The sequence below is a fragment of the Bemisia tabaci genome, chromosome 2 (assembly GCF_918797505.1).
Source record: "Bemisia tabaci chromosome 2, PGI_BMITA_v3".
In the NCBI taxonomy this organism is placed as follows: Eukaryota; Metazoa; Arthropoda; class Insecta; order Hemiptera; family Aleyrodidae; genus Bemisia; species Bemisia tabaci.
In genome coordinates this window covers 54,533,844-54,556,505 of record NC_092794.1, presented here as the reverse complement: position 1 = coordinate 54,556,505, position 22,662 = coordinate 54,533,844, and the positions used below count along the sequence as shown (strand labels likewise).

Genomic DNA, 22,662 nt, shown 5'->3' with positions numbered 1-22,662 from the left:
ACTGTTTGCACTTTTTCATCGAATGGCAAATGCTTTCACGAAAATTTCAAGAATTAATTTTGTTGACTATAAAGATATCAGGCAAAATTTTCAAGTGATTCTGATCAATGGTTTTTGCCTGAAAAATAGTATAGTATATTCAGTATAGTAAAGTATCAATAATGGAGGATAAGTTTTTCTATGAAACTTATTTAAGCTGAAGAGAAAAGGGCAAAACACGGCTATGAAGAGCTATCTTCAACCTATTTTCAATTCATTATATGTTCATGCATGCAGGCTCTTGAAACCTGAATTGAAGTATGATGCCTAGGAGATATTAAATTTTCCAAATAAATTACACAGCAGTTTGAGTTGTGTCCTAGTCCTCCTAACTTTCAGCTTTGTTCAAAATCGACTCCACAACCACAGTACCTGATCTAGTTTCTTACAGATTCATCTAAGCTGTAATCGAATTAGTGAAACACATTCTTTTTTTTGGTAAGTTTAAAAATTAAAACTCAAAAGTTATTGAACGGCTTCAAGAAAAATAGAATATTATGGTAACATAGTTAAGTTCATCCATGAGAGTTTCTTATCATAATCAGTGTCAGGGTCAGGTGTTCAATGACAAAAAACAATTGGTTTTTACAAAATAATTTCATAACAAATTTATTTCAATAATACACGTAACATTGTTTTCCTTCATCCAGTCTATACAATGTTCTAGTTGTTGCAAATACAACATTATCTTACCCAGCCTAGAATTAAACTTGAGCACAGACACCTATTTCCAAAATGAAAAAGCATCTACTTTTCATAGAAACAAATGACTTCAACTTCATCACTAAATGAGGAATCGGTTCCAACGTGCTCTTCGTTTTTAGAAATTATATTTACAGTAAAATATGCATTAGTGCAAGATAAAAATTTGACAAGGTATGAAAAATAAATTTTTTTGTCTGTCACTACAATTAGCGCAGCCACGAATGAGAGAAAATCAGTTCATTTTGTGACACATGATGTATTGGTCGAATTTTCCTTGACCCTCGTTTCATTGGGATGTCCAATGAGAAAATTTACAATGTGAAAAATTCAATAAATCTAAAAAAAACTGTAGGGTAATATGATTAAATATGGTATGTATAAAAGAAATTTTATTTGCAGAACTGAAAGAAAAAAAATTAAAGGAAGGGGTAATTTCCTATAAAAAAGGAGTTCATTTATAATATATGCATTTAAACATGTAAATATATATCCTTGTGTAAAATATACAAATACGAGTTTTCGCTCACAGCAGCTGACTTCATGCAAAATCCACATCACTGATACGAGCACAAACTTGCAAAAATATCTGTAAGTGTTAGAGTTTTTGTTCTGAGATGTATCGGCTTCTCTCAAAGTACGGAAGCTACTTGTCTTTTAGCAAACGATATAATGCTTGTCTCCAGGGGTCATTCTTAAAGGCCAAAGGATTTCACCAAAAATAATTTTGCGAACTTCTAAACCTCAACAGTCTCATCTGACAAAATCCTTACGTCTCCTAATGAATCAACGAAGGACTGAATACAAGGGGCTGATTGTTGAAACTATTTCTTGATACATCTGTGCCATGTAAAATATAGATCATCAATGTCTTGTCGTGCTGGCATAAGTTTCAATAATCAACACAAAAAAACTAATTTCGAACAACGGTTTCTACGACTACATTCATTTTCAATCTTGTTCTCTTAGTTTACACTTCTAGGAATTTGACAGATCCGATGTTTCTTCCCCCTCTCACTTCCTCTTCATTCACACCCATTTCATGATGTTTAAATGGGGGTGATGGCAATGCAAAGAGAAGCGCTACCATTTGTTAGCAAGAAGTAAAGGATTCCTTACTGCTTTGGCACCAGGTCTAACCTCATTTTTTCTCATACAGCTACTAAAGATGAACTCAGTTAGAGAGAAAGATTTTAGCGTATCATATTCTTTTTTTTTCCAACAAGTTATGAGAGCTTAAGATCAGCCCATTGGGTTACAAGTTAGTAAGTTAGTTTTAGTGGGTGAGCTGACCTTTTTCTTGCGTTTGTCTAAAAATGCTTAAAACGGAATAACAATGATCCTATGCAACCTCACCACAATAAAAATCATGCAGGGAGGTGTCTCCTGAGCTTATGAGGGGATTTTTGCTGTTGAGTTTTTATCTTGCCATTTCATCGCAGGTGCTGCATCTCATTAAAAAAACTTTATAACACTCAAGTCTGAGGTGAAACTAATGAAGACCAGCATTTTTGGTCTGCCAATTTCCTTCCCTTTGATCACATGCTGCGTGAATACTTTTCATCTGCTGATGGATGCATTTAAGTAGGATTCTTTCCTTCGTTTACCGTGATAACAGGATCTGATCTCTTTTTTTACTCTTTCCTGGCCTTGTGATCAGATCTTAACAGTAACACATCGTCTATTTAGTTACAAAAGGAGGCCTATTTTAAGTTTCTACGCTTCATTATAAATGTGAGAGTATGACGAATTTGTTTTCACTGGTTTCGAAGATGAATCAGGGGAAACTTACGTTTGGGATGGCCCTTGGAGTCTGAATTGAACTTTCAATTTTATGTTCGATTAAATTTTTTGTTACAAAAATAGACTTGTCAGGAAGAGAGGTTTCATCTGAGCTGGAAAAGGTTCCTATTGTGAATTTTCCCGCTAAACACGGTCATAAATCCAAAACTTCAACACAAAAATATTTTCAGAATGTAGTGAACAAGCCAAATTGACTATGCTATAAATATTTCTGAGCATACAAAGCTATTCTCAAGTAAAAAAAGACAAGAAAAAAAGGGGGAAAAAAGGAAAATTTTTGATTTGTTTTTTCCATCCGAATTATATAAATATTATAAAATATTCATTGCTAGTAAAAGAGTTTAATTATGCTCATATTTGATGTGACTGCTTTAACCTTTAAGCCAGCTTGCTGCATCACTTTGTACAAAATTGCAATTGCAGATTACAAGTACACAACCCAACTTTGCAAGATTTGCTTAAACTTTCCTATTTTCCTTGAATTATACTTGTTTCAGAACATCAGTGTTTCAATGGAAGGGTACCATGGATGGAGAAGCTAAGTGACACTTAGGGGCAAGGAGAATTGTTTTTTTATTTTTCTTTTCCCCTAAAACCCTTGTCTCCGTGGTATTGACGGGTGGTATGGTTAGATATTACGCACAAAATCCAGTATGGAACCGGATATTCTTACAAAATTGGCAACTGATGACTATCTTCATAATTACAGACAAGTATGACAGATCCGAGTCCAGGTTTTGGCTTGAAGCTATACTGAATATTTGTTCATATCATGAGAGGCTTTAGGACCGTTAGTCCTTGAATACATGATTAAGGATATGGCAAAAATGTCACATAATTCCTGCATCGACAATACCCTTCAACATTATGCAGTTTAAATTATTTACTTGCAAACCTGCAGTTTTTAGTCAAAGTTGAGGTAACAATTCATTTTAATGCTTATTCCTTGATTTTGAGTACTTTGCCAATTGCAATTGTTTTACCTGGAACAGAAATAGAAAAATAAGGTAGAGAACAATTTTAGATACATACAAAAATGAACAGATGCAGCCAAAGTTACAGTAAAAGCTTGATTCATTGGCCTGCAATTTACCAGAGTTTGCCTTTTGCCCGATTCCTTTTAGGTTTGAGGCCAGAATTTTAGCTTCAATTGTTTTCAAATGAAATCAGCATACTTCAAGATCACTTCCTGTTGGTAAAGATAAAGTTTTCATCTTCTGTTACCTTTTTCAAAAAGTGCACACACATAAGACTACATTCCACCAAAGTTTGGAACAAAACTGATTTGCGTTTTACAGCAAGAAACTACCATTCCTAGCTCATCCATACAAGCACTAATCTTCACAGGGACACCGATGACACATGTGTGTTGTTTCTAAAGTGAACCAGGAACAGAAGTTCCTCATTGCAAAATGCAGTCAAAGTATTTTCCATGAAAATTGAGGTATAGAATAGAAATGGTAGAATAATGTACCTTCATCTCGTAGAGTGAATCTACCCATCTGCGGAACTTGTTTGAAGGGCTCCAAACATACCGTACCAGCACACTCAAGTACCATAATAGCTACTTGATCCTGTTTCACAAAACGCGGCCTTGTTTTTGTTTTCTCGCCAGTTTTTTTATCCACTAGTGTCACTAATTCCTGAAACAAACAACACTCAGAATAAATTTGTTGAATATGAATGTAGCTTCCAGCCCTAGAAAATGCATTAACAAAATGAAATGATGAAGGAAATGATTAGCAGTTAGCAACTCAAAAGGCATGATTCACTTGACGCATTAACCCACTTAAAATGCGTTTGATTCTGATGTGTAGTACCTACAGCTTCCTGGCTGCTCTTTGCTAATACAGGAAAAAGATTTTCATCATCATTGTACGAAATAAGGCAGGAGATAATCGATCAACTTTTTTTTTCCTGTATGATTTGATGAGGAATGAACCAAATCTGTTTTAATGTACTTGCATGCAACGCTTGCTCTTGTCACTTTTATATGTGATGCATTTAAGTGCAATGGCAGTTTTCATGAAAAAAGCAAGAGGCAAGCTTAAAATTGACAGCAAAACAGTGTGAGTCTCAGACAATTGAAAGAATTTACCAATTATTGATACCACATTATCATTTTTTAACAAGGCTGCAAAGCAGATGACAGACGCTAAAGAAAACGCATTAGTACTACAAATACTGAATTATGTCATACAAGTTCAGAGTGGGAATAAATTCATGAAGGATATAGAGAAGAAAAATACAGTAACAGCTTCCACAACTAGGCTAAGAGGTTCCTCCTCTCCTTATTTTCTCTTTTTCATACAATTTGGCTTGGAAATGGCATTTGACTGGGTGCAAAATCAATTTTTTAGAGTATTTTCATTGTTTCGTCCTGAGAGTTTTTTTTAGCAATGACGGCAGATGGCTCTAAGATTGCTCTTCGGTGCAGTGCCTTGTGCTGCGTCCATGATGGCGTTCTAATGCTGATGATCAGGATGCTAGGCTGACTTTGACTAGATGCGACTGGCTGATATGCTTAAAAAAGAGGAGCACCGGTATAAGTCTCTTAGGAGGATCCTAGCAAAGCATTTCCAATGTAACTCCCTGAGCTGAACATTCTTACCCTCAGCTTTGCTTTGGAACTTATCGAAGTCTGTTTTCCAACTCTGTATCTAATTTTTGGCTTCGATTTCTCCACTGGCTAGTGTGGATTTGGCACGATTCTACTATCTTGTTTCTCACAATATACAAGCCATATTTTCAGTGGGTTTTTCTCTCCTCTTACAATTGTGCAAAAAAGTGCAAAATAAAGAATTCTTGAACAAACTCGATAGGAACTGAAAAATTGTCTCATCATACTATTTTCCACTAGGTTGACTACAGGGCATAACTACATCATGAGATAAGCCTGTACAAGTATTGAATGGACCACTAGACAAGGTACAAAGTTAAGCATTCTGATGAATGTTTCTTAGCTAAAATTTCACATACCTAGAACACAATTTGCGCGACGAAAATTGATGAAATGAACTCCCGACCAAGATATTTAATTTTTCTTGAGGCTCGAATTCAAACCTCCCACTTATGAATACGCAATTGTCTATGCACCGCGGTATAAAAGATGGCAACTTCAATTTCAATACTTCGGCTGAACTGTTGCACGTTGTCAACACTTTGGACAACACATGGAGGAAAAGGAACATTGTTCGATTAAAAAACCCGCCGTTATTGTTGTGGTGTGTGATTTGACTCATGTACAGAATTTTGTTTTGACGACCAGGCAATTCAAATTTCCTCTAACCAATGTAAAATAAAAACAATAATATCTTAGGAGTTGATTTCAGTAATTTTCGAAGCAAGAATCAAGTTCTATGTGAAACTCTGGTTAGATAACATGTATCAGAATGTTTGAATTCGTATATTGTCTAGTGGTCCATTGTATGGACGGCAGGATTCACAACAAAGTCCAGTAGCGCTCTTGCATAAGGATGGTGACATATTATCATGATTTAGAAAGATCTACTTTGAGCGGAAATTTTGTACAAACATCGTTCCTGAGGGAAAAAGGACCGCGGGAAGGCAAATGCCTGACTTATATCAAGTACACAACTTTCAGGGAATCCAACAAAGGGAACTTAAAGTGTAATAAGCTCATACATACCTGGACAGTTACTTCCTCGGCTACACAATGGATGTGCATGACTGCGGAATAACCAGCACAAATAATACTCTTATGCTCTAAAATAACCACCTGTGACAGACAAACACAAAATTCAGCTCTTTTACAATACATAAAATGACACCGCTAAAGATAAAAAAAACTACAGCTTATTAAAATGAAGGGGCGCACATATCACTTGAAATTCATGTTACATAAACTTCCTGTGATTTCATCTGAATATTACGAAAATAAAAACTGTAATTCTTGGAAAAGCAAATATCTATTTATTCTAGAATAGGATACAAAGTCAACTTAAATCTTCAAAGAAATAATCCGTAAATTTTGCCAAAATAACTGTTTTACCTCTCTACAGAGTCCCAACAAACCGCTACAAATCAATGTAAACCATGGGGGCTTCCCTTTGGAAAGGAGCCAATTAAGGAGTAAATATGAGTGACATTCTCTAGAGATGATGTACTGTTTTTGTAATAAGTGTCGACGATCGCCATTGCTGACAGCGAATCACCACCAATCCAATGCATTTGCAAAAACCTTACGAATTACAACATATAACTTTGCAATTTCAAGCTCTTCAAAAGAAATTGTACTGTTTACTGCATTTTTGTATGATCAAATACTTAAAATACACTTTATCTATGTGTTTGCATTGCATTGTTAAAAGCCTTTTAAAATAAGGATGCAAAATTCGGAAATGCTTGTTGAAAAATGAGGAAACCTGCTTAGGTCGATAACCTGCTAGACTTGTTACATCGCACCAGTCCCGATGCAAATCGAGGGATCATAGTTTCACTGTATGATAAATTTTTCAGTGACAAACCTGGGCCACGAAGATTCTGCCAGTTGTCACAGGAGTGGAAGGGTCACAAAGAACAAAACCAGGAGAAACATCTTCTTCTTCAACTCCTTTTAATTTAACTTTAATATTTTCACCCGGTCCAGCTTCTGAGACTTCATCATCATCAGACCACAACTGATCTACAGACACATTTGACTGGGGGGAAAAACAAAGAAACAGGCATTAATAAAAACACACTTAAAGATACAAGACAGATTGACAGAGAAGGGCATTACTAAGCCCTATTGTCGTAAAAAATTCCCGGTTTTAGAAATAATCTAAAGAGAAATCATACAGACACGTTGTTAAAGTCAGAAATGAAACCGCTGAGTTGCTGCGCTCAGCCAAAGTGTTGTTAAACGTTTTTTGGAGTTATCCGCTGAGCTGCCATTTTGTAAACAAAGGCCACCATCTTCTCAGCAAAATTGGTCAGCACTCAGCGGCAGGTCCGCGGCTAACCGAGTAAGCTGAGAAGATGGCAGCTTTTGTTTACTAACAATTTTGCGTCATTGCTAAGCGGATAACTAAAGCAGACTGCTGTCATCTCGCTGACTTCAATTATTAAATTTAACAATGCATCTAGCATAAAATTGAAAAATGTTCAGAAGACATAGATTTGTCATTTTGAGTTTAAAATATGACGAAAATTTGCTTGTATTTGCAATACTTTGAAGTTAACGATATTTAGAGACTGAAAATTAAGACAGTACAGTTAACTTCAACAATGCATGAATGAAACTGGCATAAAGGCTCTGCTATTCTTTTCTTAATGAACAGTACCTCTTTTTGATACCTCTTACTGGTTAAAAGTTATAGGCGCAGACAAATTTTAACTTTTCACAAGAAGGCAACATTGCTTTTTCAGCTCAGTTCTAAAACTAAAGACAGATTTGGGGGCTGGAGGTAGCCTTCTGTCATAGATGTAAATTCAGTGATATTTTAAGCAGAGCATTTTATGGGGTTTGCACATAAAGCTCTTTGTGAGCTAGGCAAATTTTATTCAGAAAGCGGAGAAAAACACTGAAAATATTTTCCGAATTCAGAAATCTATGACTGGGAGTAACATTCATTTGTAATCAATGCGTTTAATCACAAGAGCAAAGGAAGAAACTTACCCTATTAGGCATTAGAATTAGGGACATTCCTTTCTTGATTTCTCCTGACTCTACTTTGCCCATTACAACTGTGCCCATGTCTTTGTATTTTTCCACTATTGGAAGTAAGAACGGACCATCACTTTTCCTATTAAGTGATGGCAAACTATCGATGAACTGAATGAAAGGGGGTCCTCTGTAACATAAATGCGAATACTTAGAAAATAGAGCACAAAAAAAGTATTAATTTCAGAAGTCTTCACAAAAGGGAAAAATGAAAATGCTGAGGCTTGTAACTTGCATTGCAACTAATTTTTGGCTTGAATTTTATGATAACTAGTTAGTTTTTTTTGGCAATTGCAAGAGAAAACACATGGACTGTGAAAATAGAAATCCTTCTTTGAATCTGGACTAAGATATTGGGAATTTATGAAAAATCGGTAGAAATACAACGACTCACACTAGTACTAACTAAAATGGGTCAGTTAAATCATAACAAAGTATTAAGTGAAGTAGACTTAATGTTTTGTTTCTAACTTGTTTTTACAACAGCAACTGGGAAGCAGTTTAACTTGCTGATTTTCACACGAAAAAATGACCCTCAACATTTCATATTCCAAAATTGACTATTACCCTCCAAACGGCTTGGATGGAAGCGCAAGAAGTTGATTTGTAGACCTAAGGCTTTTAGGGATTCCAATTCGATGACTTTCCCACCTGTTCTTGATGCGAGCCTTTACGAGGAGCAAAATGTAATTTTAGTAAGTAACCCTGTCGGAGCCTTCCCTCCATCCTCCTAAAATACATAACTTACTGAAAGTAGTGAATTTTTCATTGCTGATAACTTTGTCATCACAAAGATTCTTGCATTACAGATAACAGACCTGCAGAGTAAATTGTCAATATTGATGAACTTACCTGTACCAGGGACATATTTTTTCATCTAACTGTTCTTTGATTCCTAAGCCAGTCTGTCCAGAGGCAGGCATGAATGACAAATCTTTTTGTGGATTGAAACCTAATTTCTTAAGATATGGCAAAAGTTTATCTTTACATTCTAAATATCTTGCTTCTGACCACTCCACAGTTGGGTCATCCATTTTATTGATAAGTACAACCATGTGTTTGACGCCGGCAGTCTTAGCTAACATAGCATGTTCACGAGTTTGGCCACCTCGGTCAAAACCAGTTTCAAACTCTCCTTTTCGTGCTGATATTACCTATTTATACAAATAAAAAATCACATTAATTCATTGGGCAATTACAGATTTTACTTCCAGTTTCTATAATTGAGATTTTCACTTGATCCACGAGATGTGATAGAATTTGGAAATGGATTCAAGATAGTTTGGCTTAAATTATAAGCGCTTGAGTCTTTTTGACTTTCTACTCACAGTAACTTGATTCAGCTTTACGTACTTTATATGCTGCTTTCAAATAAAAATATGACATACTGACAAGTTTTTCATGAGGCTGAGAAAAAATGTCCAATATCTTTGTGCGCAAGAAAAATACTAAACCAAAGGAAAGAAACTTGTCTTAAATTTGAGCATTGATTTGCAGTCAAATCACACTTTGTCATGTAATTTGTAAACTGCAAAATTTCTCCAACAACTTTTGATGATCCCTCTCTAAACATGCAGATCAATCATTTCAGATGGATCAAAATGCTTAAAAAATAAACTTGGCCAAAGAATGTTTCAGGAAGACAAGTACAGAATAATAATACTTGACAGTGTTGCTTTAATAATAATGGCGCACACTACCTAAATCTTGTCCAATAATTGTACATCTGCATGATTTGACACTGATATCCAACATTCTTTTGTTTAAAAAAAAGTGGGAGGGGGGGGCGTAGCATGCACATATAAATTTTCGGTAAAAGAATTAGACAAAAACACTAAGCGAGGCCTTACCAGAACGGCTAAATCGGCTTGAGCGGCACCACCAATCATGTTAGGCACAAAACTTTTATGTCCAGGAGCATCTAAAATCGTGAATCGCTTCTTTTCTGTTTCAAACGTTGCTCGTCCTACCTCAACTGTTTTCCCCTTCTCTCTCTCTGCAGAAATTCAACAAAGAAATTAAGAGAACAAAATAATATGAACATATATAATAAGCATGTAATTGACAGACCTATAATATAGTAAACAAAAGCTTAAAGACTCTTTTCTCTTTCAAAGTAAAGAATATACATTTTTTTCAGTAAAAGGAGTTTAAACTTTATTATGCATTTTCAAAACACAGCTTCTAAGCGTAAACCTACTATTATTTCTTCCAGAAGGTTAAAGTGTACACTCTTTGACCTTTTTTAGGACAAATCACAAATTGATATAACTTTTGTTTAAGAGTTATTGAGCTACAAAGGTTCCAACTGAACCTCCTCAATTCTTCTTAAAATTTTTTAGGGGTTCGAAATTTTTGGGGGAACATGCCTGAAATCAAGCAGAATCCTCATACTTAATTTTAAAAAAATCTGGGGATTTATAAATTAAGCAATTTTTACCAAAATAAAATGAACCGTTCCTGAAATGCTATTCTTGAAAATTGAACTGCTGTGGTTCACAAAACATCAATTTAAGGACTGAAGACTGAAAATGTCTATTATTCTTTCAGTGGCAAAAATACCGTAAGTAACGAAACTGAGTCTTGTTAGGATCATGCTAAAAAAATGCTACTCATTACCTGAAAGGCAAATAAGTGAACTATGAAAATTGAGTGAGTAATGGACCACTAGACAAGGTACGAAGTAAAGCATTCTGATACATGTTTCTTAACCAGAATTTCACGTCGAACACGATTCGCACAACGAAAATTACTGAAACCAATTCCTAACGAAGATATTAACGTTTTTATTTCACATAGGTCACGAGAAATTTGAACTGCCCGCTCACAAGAAACTCAAAGCTCTACGTGAGTCAAATCGGGCACTACCACGGTTTCAGCAAGCTCCTCAATCGAGCAATGTTCATTTCCCACCATGTGTTGTTCAAACTACAAACAACTTGCTATAGCTGAGCCAAAGCGTCAAAATTGAGGTTGCCAGATTTTTATATCACAGAGACTTTCATGATAATGTTTAGCGCGCGATGTGACTCACGTAGAGCATTGAGTTTTAATGAGCGGGTGGTTTGAATTCACGCATCAGGAATCATTAAATATTTTTGTAAGGAGTTGATTTCGGTAATTTTTGTTGTGCGCATCGTGTTCTACGTGAAATTTTGGTTAAGAAACATGTATTAGAATGCAGAAATTCGTACCTTGTCTAGTGGTCCATTGAGGACTTAAATCAAACCACTGGTTAATTACCTCTTATCTTAAAGAAGGAAACAGAATTTTATATTTTGAAATTTTGTTTATTTTTTATGACTTTACAAGATGTTAATTGAAAGAGTTTCTGTTAGACAGGCGTAAGTAAAAAAACTCATAAGTCCTGGCTTTCCTTGGTCATGCAGGATGCTAGGGCACATGAGTTTTAGATTTACGCCCGGTTTCAATAAAAACCAATTGGAAAAAACTAACTAAAATTGTGACTGTGGAGAGTTGATTTTTGACTCCACTGCTTTGATTTTTATTGCATTTGTTGACAATTGTGTTGAAATCACCTCAAGAAACAAAATAAAGAAATATTGTAACTTAGAAAGTGTACCTTCTTGATTAGTGTCCAACGCCCACGACAGATACCATGATTCTCGTCCTTTTTCCTTTGCTTCTTTTTCATATTTTTCTAGTGTGCGTTTGTCAACAGTGCCAGTGAGAGCCATTATTTGACCACCAATAGTAGATTTACCAGCATCTGAAATGATATAGTTTTGTCTGTCACATTTGTTGGGATATTTAAATTTAGGCATGCTTAAATTTAGGGTGGCTACAGAAATATTTTTTACGATTCCTGAAATATGCCAGGTTTTCCCTGACCGATTCTGAGAAAATTCTCTGACTTCTGACATACATGGGATAATAAATAGTAATTTAGCAAATTTCCCCTGACTTCCAGATCACTTTTTTGTTTTTTCCGACTCTGTTTAATCTGTAACTTAACGTTTTCTCACAAATTGAAAAAAAATTGCTCCTCTTTGCCAGGCCAGGTTAGTATGCTGATTGTTCATTTGTGCACCCAATTGTTTCATAAAATTTGTCGCTTTCTGTAAACAATCACCCAACTAATTGATTAAATTTGTTGATTTCTGTAACAATCTGAAAAAAGCTTATGGGATGGAGGCCTTTTTAATCTTTCACTGTCTATTACTTCCCCTAGAACTCAGTAAGCAAACTTGGTCGCAACCTGCTTGAAATGAGATTTTACACAAGTTTTTTCCAAAGAAAGTACAAGTCCAACAAACGTACATTGGGAAAAAGATTAGAGTATCAAAAATGCACACTTCGAAGCCCTCATGAACTCAAATTAAGTAACGAAACTAGAAGAAAAAGAGAACTATAGAACTACGGCTTACTTGATTTTCATAAATTCAAGAATATAGCACACTACCTGCATATTCAAAGATTCTTATCCCATTGAACATTTTAAGAGTCGCATTTATAGTCTCATGATTCAGTATCCTTTATTTTCAACAGGTGAAGGGGCGGCTACAAGAGAACTGCTTTTGAGACCTTCAGTTCAGAAATTAAGTACCATACAATGTGGTTCCAAATTGTATTTCACCCACTATATGATTCAAGCTCTTTTAAAAAATAAGTAGACGGTTGAAATCAGAGCTTGTCTTCAAGAGAAATACTACTCATAAGAATGCTGATATTAAGATTCAGAAAATATTCGCTGATGGAGGCTCACATTCTGCAAACTAGACATGATAATTGAGTGAAAGAAATGAGTGATACTAACCTACGTGTCCAATGATTACTACGTTGACATGTTCCTTTTTGTCCTTATTCTTTTCAGCTAACGCTTTGGGTTTTTTGAGGGGTTTGGGCGCCTCATCTACTTCCATGGCTTCCCCTAGATCACTTGCTTCACCAACATTTTCCGAACCTTCTTCATTGTCCGGAGTGAGGATGACTTCAACATCAGCGGCTTCTTCCCAACTGTCGACAGGAGGTGGGGCCCCAGGCGGTTCACCCCCATCTCGCTCCCCACCGCTTCCTCCACTAACACCACTCATGGCCACATCTGCAACTCCCACACCTTTAATCAAACATTAAATTTACATTCATCTAAACGCCTTCATCAGATTTTCCTGTTCATCTTGACAACCAATATTAATTTTGCAGACTTTTAAGGGCCTCATACTTTAGTTCTCAACATATTTCCTTAATGTAAACAACGATAAGCAGTAGGGAGCTGCCTACATAAGGAATTGGGGGAAAAAATCTATATACTGGTTTATAATGGATTAAATGAGATAACAGGGGCACATACAAAATAGCAAGCGGGTAAATTACCAACTGTGCTACACGCTGAAACAACTAGCATGTAGATGTCACTAGGGACTCCGATGAGTGCAATAACACTTAAGTGAATTTCATCCTCCTGAGAAAAGTTTCCTTTTACTAATACAACTCTTACATACACCATTTAGCCTACCAGATCTGCGTACAAAATGTTGAAGGAAAATTCTACAGTCTATCTAGGGCCACTATTGTAGCTGATTGACCATGAGTAAGGAAATATTACACCTATATTTTGGCAAAATTTAGGAGTGAAGAAAGAAAATTAATAAATAAAAAAAATAAACAAGTGATTGTAGGCATCTGTGGAGGTTTCATTTTTATAGTTATTTACTCTTCTGAATTTTGAGTGTCCCTAATGGTTGGAAGTTTATTGGGCTTTGAATTTAGAATCTACAGATCTAAAGCGAAAAAGTTATGTTGTGCTAAAACTGAGAAAGTTAGGAAAACTATCATGACATCATGCACAGATGCCAGAATTTTTGTAAAAGCATAGAATCACTCATGGAATGGCTAAGGACCCTGGGCTGTTTAAGATTCTTGAATTGTGTTTCATGGGTTGGCGATCAAAGGCTTTTTCAAACATGGCTCAGCAGTGCAGCGATTTTTGAATATTACAATGGTAAGTGAATATGCTTAGTTATAAGCAGCAAGATTTGTAATTACTTTTAATTTATGAGGACATGTCTTAAAGTTATTGCACAAAGGCAATCTATAATTTGGAAGAACCAACTAATTGTCTTGTTTATTGGTCCGATGGCCAATATCTGATTCAGATACTAGAACTCTCACCAAAAACAGCCTCAACTTTGCTCTTGTTTGTGTACATCCTTATTTGTGCTCCAACAGAACCAAAATCTCGATTCCGCTTTAGTTAATACTTAAAAAAATTAAGTTTTCATATCTACTGTGGCGTTTTCTAAATGATTAAATATCTCCCTTATGTCTGAGTGCAAAGTCAAGAATGGTCAAAGAATTACTGTATGCTTTCACTGTTTACATCCAATGACAATTAGCTACTCCATAATTTTGGCTTGTGAGCAGGAACATTCCACCCTTAACACAACTTACTCAATTTTTAAACAAATGAGATCTTGATCTCAATCCATAGCCAAGAATTTGACCTTCACGACAAGATCAGAAATACCTCTCCAGCATTAATAAATTTGAGATGGCAGTATCGGAGTACTTTCTTCGAGGAAAGGCTAGGTATGTAGGGTCAAATGACTTTTGGAGAGATAGAATTCTACAATTCAAAAGAGAAAAAAGTACACGTTCCTTTATTTAGAGTTTAGGAGAACAATTTCACGCAAGAAATTTGAACGTCCCCAAAGAGGGTCATCTTAGAGACTGGAAGATAGAGCAGATAACTTTCAGGCCGTAATAGGAGCTTCTGATCAATGAGCTCTTGTTTTAATAGAGTACCTTGTCCTTGCATACCTGAATATTGAATAGCATAGCTAAAGATTTCATTTTTGATGCTGTAATTACATGAACTACTCAAAGGTGGACTTCCAGACAACTTTCTAGTGTTTCTAGTGTCAATTTAAATGACACTTTCCACTCTCTGACTTCTTCTTTCATCATCTAGGTCTCTAGGTGAAAAGAGAATAGTCTTCTGGGAGCAAAAACAAGAGCTATGAACGAAATGTTGAACAGCTGCTCAGATCATAGGGAGTCTTCAAACACTTTCGGAGCCTAAGAACACAGAACTACAAAAAGCTACTTCAAAGATAAAATGCTTACAAGAGCATCTTTTTCACGATGAGAGATGTGTGGGCTATGGCTAATAGTTAAACCACGCCCTGCGACAAGCTTGAATGCTGAAAGTTCCTACATGCTAGGTATTCTGCTTGAATATGTTGCGATTTCTTTGGCAGTTTTGAATGAAATGGAAACATGAAGTGACAGCTGCCACCCTGCATACTTATCACTTACTTACGCCACCTATACGGGCCAAACAGATGGAGCGGGGTGAGGGCAAAGGAACCTTCGTATGTAAACTAAATTAGTTACCTGTTACAGCTGTACTGGTGTGCAAAATGATAAAAACCAATTAGCGCAAGCTTCCCTACAATATTTTCAATCGTAGAAAAACAATTAGGAGAATGTTCAATGATAAACCATGTAAGTCCTGTTTCAGAACCGTGTATTTCTTAAAATATCAGTCTAGAGTTTAGTGTGAATACGTTAGGGGTATTCAATTCATGGAACTGGATGGATGGTTTGGGGCAGAACAACCCAGGAACATTCGGTAGAAATATTCAACCGAATTTAGGCTAGCGTTCATATTAAAAGGTAGACAAAAATGTCACTTCCAGGGTACATTCAGATGTACAACAGATAATCAGTTCCAAGGGGTAGAACTTCAAAATATGAATTAAGTTAAATTTCAGGAAAATTCTAAGATTCTTTATAAACTGGTCTCAGATAGAACCTAACCTAATTGGAGGATGAGCGTCCATACACTGCAAAAGTAGGACCCAAAATCAAATTAGTACCGAAGGGATGGAAAAGAGCAAAATTCAACAAGCAGCATTCGTAAACGAATTCTGGAGAGATATTCAAAATTTGTTCTCTATTGCAAGGTTTCAACAATTAATTCATAAACCTATTAGTATGCCCTGATACTGAGAAGAGCGGTGCTTGTTCTTAGGGTCTACAGGTTTGATCCAGATCAGACATGGACCAGCAAAAGAGAGGGCGTATGAAAGTATAACTTTCAAGATTAAGGATGGAAAGGGCATTTTAATGCACGTTAGGAGTATAAAGTGATGGATGAAAGGGGAAAGAAACCTGACTTCAGTTCTAGGTCAGTGTGTGTTCAACATAACCTACATTGGACATCATGACTTGGAAACCGAGGCGGCCTCTCAGACTCGATCGGGAATTTAGGTGCCACGAGAGCAAAAACTGGAGGAACTTACCGTTTTGGACGGGAGTCTGACCATCGGAACCTTGTGATTTGGTTGGCGAATCCGATTGTGAAGGTGAAAAGAATGAAGGCACGAATTCGGCTGCGTTCACGTTCAACGTGGAAAATTTAGCCGACATATCGTTGGCAGCCACGGCATCTGCGGCGCCCGAATCTGCCTGTTGTTCCCATGAATCTGGAGCACTCGCGTTCGACATATTTAATTTTCTACACTAAGAATGATTTATCAAATTTAACAAACTAGAACAACTCAAAACCAAACACTGCCTGCGTACGTGCGCATCCAAATTACCGAGAATTCTCGGGTTACGGTCTTCTTTTCCGAAGATCTCACACAAAGGTCCGAAAGAGGTCAGTAGCTGCTCCAATTCCGATCTAATGGCCATTGAAAGCGTCAGAGTTACGTCACCCGAAGTACAAAAATTTAACATATTCAACGCGTGTAATCTGCAACCAAGTCATTTTCACTTTAAATTTTACTCCATGGAAAAAAATGAGGAGTTCAGTCTTGAGGGAAATGGCAAAAAAACCCCGGGTACGCTCGAAATTGCAATAACTATGTACTTGAAATTTGCAATTTGAACTTCAATTTTTTGCTATCTTTCTACTACGTCATTATTATGATGGCTGCCAAAACCAACCAATGGAAGGCCCGGATTTGGTAGGTTGTTAGTGTTGATCAGGTGTTGATAATGTGGGTTCAGCCTCTTCCCTCTTATCAAAAAAGCAAGGTAGATTTACACAGGTATGGACAAAACTAAACAACTGGCCTCTGATTGGCTCTCCAGCGGCCCCTTAACGTCAGCCATTTTGGATGTTTTGATTATTTTGATTTATTATGTTCGGTTTATCGTTTGTCAAAATTTTGTGGGATTTTTTGCACAATTTTGGTTATGCGATATTAATTTTAGCGTTTAAACGCACAAACGTTTGAATGTTAATTTGATTGTAATTTAATTAAAAAACGGGCCCCTTAACCTACGTCACGAGGTCATGTGACACATACTGAGGCTCATGGGAAATTTTCAACTTTTCCATACCTGTGTAAATCTACCTTGCAAAAAAGCAAGCATAGTAGAGATGCGTTGTTAAAGTCCACAACTGCCCAACGAAAATTACCCGCTGAGCGTTGAGCTCAACGAAAGCGTTGGTAAATTCTGGTGGATTTACCCGTTTTCCAAGATGGCTGCTCAGCAAACTGCCCAACAGCTCAGCGAGGTTCTCGGCTGCTGTGGACCGCTGCCGAGTTTGCTGGATTGTTGTAATGTTATTGTTTACATCCATAACCGCCATTTTTTCGCACTTCTTCGCCACATGTTCGTCACCAGACTGACTTGCAATTGCTTATAATCGTTTATTGCGTCAATTTCGTAGTAATGTGGGTGTTAATAAGATTTTTAAATGTTAAAAATCTTAAATTTCAACAAAACTTAACCTCCAAATCCGCAGGTGATTCCTCCCGAACTGCTCCCGGCTTTAGTTGACGATTCCGCCACCACGTCGCGCTGCTCATTTACTGACTCTTGTTTAGTTATTTTCTCAGATGTGTCACATTTTTTTCAAGAAATAATATACAATCCGTGTAGCAGCATAAATTATGTATACGTTTTGAAAAAAATAAAGCGAAAATCTTGAAAAATAAAGTCAAACGAAGCTAAACGGAGTTGGGGTCTATGCTAACCCGTGGGTGCGAGTGAGACTAGCCTATCCTTGTTTAACCGTCACATTGCCTTGTTGCCGTTGTTACTTTTGAATTGTGCTTGCATACTGCAGCGCGACGTCAGGTCGCGCCGCTCTGCTGTTTTCCCATTGCAGCGGTTTTTTTTTTGTTTTTTTTTTTTGTTTTTTTGTCACCTGCGCCGCGTGGAGTCAACCTGCCCTGGAGCACATCGCTGCTCTCAGACTCAGATTTTCTACTGGGCTGACGCGTCAGTCACTTGTCGCTTCTCTCTCATTTTTCCTTTTTGTCGTAGCGCCGGCGCCACGCTGACTTGGGGGTGTGCATTCCGAGTTTTACGTGCGAGGAACTCCCTGATTTTGAAAAGAAGGGGAGTTTTTTTGCCTCAAGGAAATTTTAAATGATTTTTTATTTTACCTGATTTAACAGGGGGATATTTTCCCCCTTATTGATTTTTACTTCCTCCTCATTTCTAGGTGAAATTGAGCCTGCTCCGCATTTCATCCAAAAGTTTGACACCCCCCCCCCCCCCCATAGATTCTACATTTATCTACACCGGATTTTGATCCCACACTTCTGGATGTAGGCCCTTAAATTTTGTATTCCCCCTCGAAGAGTTTGCCTCTCCCTTCGACTCTTCCCTGAATCCCCCCCCCCCCCCTGATAAAACGTGAAAAAAGCTTCATCCGTCCATTTATCTCCTTTAGCCCCCCCCCCCCCCCCCCCCACGATAAAGTTCATCCAGTCCTGATCAGAGATGCAAAATATAATTTCACCAAATAAAACTTCCTCTTGTCCCACATGAAACTTCATTCCTCTGATAAGTAAAATTTCATTTTTTCCGGTAAATTGACTAATTTTATTTTTATGCAAACTTTTTTGTTAGTTGCGCGTACATTTTTTCTTTTTTCTAAAAATAAACATCAGCATATACTTCATTTCCTTTAATTACACAAAATTCCAACGATTCAATCGCGTTTATTTCGGAAAGGTACCGACTTTGAAAATTTATAATTCGTACTTTACAGTGCAAATGGCACTACCATGGCAGATACCATGCAACATTGATCTATCCGAGATCGCTCCTTTCGTACTGCTCTCTCACTGTTGGGAAATTCCTGACAGGAATGGTCATTTGATAAAATATGATCGCAGTTTCATTTTTGGCGTAAAATTAGATTGCTCAACATCTCATATACCTACCCCAAGTTTAAAGGGAAAAGAGGAATAAATAAAAAAGCATTTTTAAGTTATTTTTACTCCTTAGACTCCCCTTAAACTCTCCTCATTATACTTCCATACCTATCAGCAATTTCATATTTCACGAGAAATCACTAACAATAAGAGTGGGATCCCTCAGACTCCCCCCCTCTTGCGGGGGGGGAGGGGTGGGCGAGGGCGAGCTCGCTTCCAATACCCTACTTCTCTCCAGGGGGCTGGATTTAGGGGGACCTGGGAATTTGCAACATAACTTCGCCTGAAAGCATTGGGACATCCCAAACTCAGCCGTGAGTTCCAGTTTTGTACTCTGTAGAGCATATTTTAGTATCTCAAGATACTTGAAGATACCCCTTCCCGTCCCATCCCCCGCTATCTCTTAGTCAAGGGCAGTTAGAAGATTAGAATGACACTCAAATTAGGGATGCCACTAGTACGTAATGTGTGTGTCTTCTCATGACCTAAATATTTCACTGAAAAGTTAAGAATAAGCAGGAGACAATTAACTACAATTTTTCCTGAGAAACAGCTGCTCGATCTATGATTTTTTATACGTATAGGGCAGACAGTCCCCACATGGGCAGCACTAGGAAAACTTTTCATGGAGTGAGAAGAGTACCTCAATAAGGGGGATCTAGGGGCACAAAAAACACTCGAGTGAGGGTGTCTGCCAACGTCTGTGGGGCCCCTCCAGCTCCAAATAGAGTTCCGGAAATTCTCCTAGTCTTGCGCCCGGAAAACTTGTTCCCTCGGAAAATTCTGAAAAATTGAGTCGTCTCAGAAGCAATTTTAAGTTGTTGTACCGAAAATTTGGTCAAATTCCAAGTATGAAAGGTACGTCATTTCACTGTCATGCATAGATCCTTCACATTTCTTGGGAGAGGTCGAGTAGATTTCTGGAGAGAACATGGCTCCCCACCTCCCTCCTGTCTTCGCCCATTGCAGTTCCTCTCGAGTGACAGAATAAGTTTTTTTTTTTTTTTTTCCTGTTGGTTTAATGGCTTCCGTGTCTAACACCTTCAGCCAACTTTAGACAATGTTTAGTGTCCGTAGACATCGTGGGATCTCCATGCTCCAGGCTCTTCCAATTTTCAGGGGATAGGGCCGAGGAGAATCTGTTTTAGCAGATCTACTCGTCAATTCCGTGATAATTAGACGCCACCACCGGGGTTCGAACCCGGGACCTATTGACCTAAAGTCAGACGCGCTGACCACTAGGCCAACCTGGCCGGCCAGAATAAGTTGAGCTTTGATAAGATCTCATAACATGGAAGCTTAAGGTCAATTTTGAATTATTTACAATTTAGAAAAAATTTTCTCGCACTTGATGATCATTTGAATAATCTTGGTCATGGGGTTTCGGCGGGCCAATGATACCCCCAAAATCCTATCTCAGGGCTTTTCCAATTCAATAACTTAAAACTTAGAGGAATTATCATACATATAAGCTCCGAGACCTCCTAAATTTGCATATCTGGTAACGCTTAGTTCTAGCGTTCTACCGGGCCGATTTTCTTGATTTTTGCGGCTTTCGACAGACAATTATCTCTAGATAAGCTCGCTTTATTTAGATTTTGAAAATATGATCCAGGTTTTTCACATTACGCGGTAAAGTTACGAATTCTCCCATTTAAGCAATGTAAATTTTTATTTTTTGTCATAGTTCGTTTGAGCTTTCCACTGGGCCAATTTCCATAATTTTTGTGGGTAAATACAACCACAAAACCCAGCCGATGGCAGCGTTCGCAACTAGCTCCTAGAGGTTTCGTGCCTGTAATCTGTAGGGACGTGAGCTACCTCTCACTGCCCTACCTCTATAGTTAGGGCCCCACCCTAAGCTCATTTTTTCCGTGTAACTCGTATGAAAAAGAGCTTGGGTTTCTTTCCCGCTGAATCGGAGGTTTTAACATAGAGTAGAAAAGTGCACTGGAAAAAAACACACATTGGATCTAGAGTCCAGACTCTTAAAAACATCGACAAGAAAAAGTACTTAATTCAATCAGAATCTAGCTTAAATCAAGAACCAAGCCTCTTAATTTAAGGGGATTTCGTTTTGATTCAAGCAAAAATCCGATTGAATCAAGAGTATTTTTTCTTGTCAATGTTTTCAAGAGTCCAGACTCTAGATCCAATGTGTTTTTTTTCCAGCGTGGGGTGGGGCAAAACGCGTGATATAATATTTCGACTTCCAAGTAGGTAAAACTGCATATATCCACGTAATGAAGATGAACACGAACTGCTTTGGGCTGATTCGGGGACTTTAACGTGGAGTAGAAAGATAAATAGGTAATTGAGTGAAACACGTGATACAACTATTTTGACTTTCAAGGAGATAAAACTGTAAGGATATCCACAAAATGAGGAATATAACATGAACTCCTCTAGGCTGACCCAGAGACTTTAACGCCGAGTCCAAAAGCCAGATGGGGCGAAGCACGCGATACACTTATTTTGACTTCCAAGAAGAAAAAATACCATATACCCACAAAATGAAGGAGAACATGGTGTTCTATATCATCCCAACTAAATTTGGTTCGTCAAACCAAATTTTCAGTTCGTGTAGCCGAACGTTATTCGGTTCGTATAAGCGAACCTGTGACGTTAAAAATTCCGAGTAATGAATGAAGTTTAGTTACATGAATAAAAAAAATAGGTTTTTTCTAAAGAGTGAACACTCTACGCACTGATTTTTGGTAAAAATAACGATTGGACGTATTTCTATCAAACAGAACTATGTGCAGGGGGAAAGATGGGGTGCGCTCGTTAGTACCCGGGTCATAAGAATGAATGGGAAATATAAAGCGCCAGTGACGAAGCCGCCGTCGCGCCTCGTCCACCCGCCGCTTAACTCATGAGCCCTGTCCACAAGGCTCCAGATACGTGCCCACGGCTCATGGGTGCCGCACTTACTTGGCTCACAATTCCGTTTGCTGAATTGGAGAAGCGGGGTTTCACGTTCTATCAAACGGAACTATGTGCACAGTGTATGAGCCGTGGGCATGCATCTAGAGCCTTGTGGACAGGGCTCATGAGTTAAGCGGCGGGTGGACGAGGCGCGACTTCGAACGCAGGCGCGAGACGCTTTGGTTGAACTTTTGAGAAAAGTACTGCATAATAGTTGACTTTTTAAAATAACTATACCAAAGTAATGAATTTTTTTTAGAAATTTTCAGTAAAAACTACTGCAAACGCGCAACATTATAGTGCATAGACTAGATTTCTAGTCGCTTGAAACTGCGGGAGGCCGAAGAAATTTCTGCACCCCTGGCCGAACCCCCTAAT

General features: G+C 37.6%; 1 protein-coding gene across 2 annotated transcripts; it reads right to left on the bottom strand.

Moving 5' to 3' along the window:
* Positions 1-621: 621 nt before the first annotated feature.
* eRF3 (eukaryotic translation release factor 3) lies at positions 622-16,840 on the bottom strand. 2 transcript variants are annotated; one of them, XM_019049730.2, is made up of 10 exons: positions 16,477-16,840; positions 12,987-13,271; positions 11,793-11,939; positions 10,060-10,205; positions 9,062-9,363; positions 8,165-8,339; positions 7,032-7,205; positions 6,194-6,283; positions 4,019-4,187; positions 622-3,527 (listed from the first exon to the last, which is right to left on the bottom strand). In XM_019049730.2, the coding sequence occupies exons 1-10, from the start codon at positions 16,679-16,681 to the stop codon at positions 3,484-3,486; spliced, it is 1,737 nt and encodes a 578-aa protein (XP_018905275.1). In that variant the 5' UTR covers positions 16,682-16,840; the 3' UTR covers positions 622-3,483. The 2 variants fall into 2 exon arrangements, with proteins under 2 accessions (XP_018905275.1, XP_018905274.1); XM_019049729.2 differs by having other exon boundaries at positions 12,987-13,286; positions 16,477-16,837.
* Between the last annotated feature and the right edge of the window lie 5,822 nt (positions 16,841-22,662).

Excerpts from the sequence above, each read along its gene's own strand:
- eRF3 (XM_019049729.2), bottom strand. The coding sequence starts at position 16,681 with ATGTCGAACGCGAGTGCTCCAGATTCATGGGAACAACAGGCAGATTCG. Across the intron at positions 11,940-12,986 it reads AGTAATCATTGGACACGTAG|ATGCTGGTAAATCTACTATT; the intron begins GTTAGTATCACT and ends ATATCATTTCAG. Across the intron at positions 7,206-8,164 it reads TAATTCTAATGCCTAATAGG|TCAAATGTGTCTGTAGATCA; the intron begins GTAAGTTTCTTC and ends TTTTCCCCCCAG.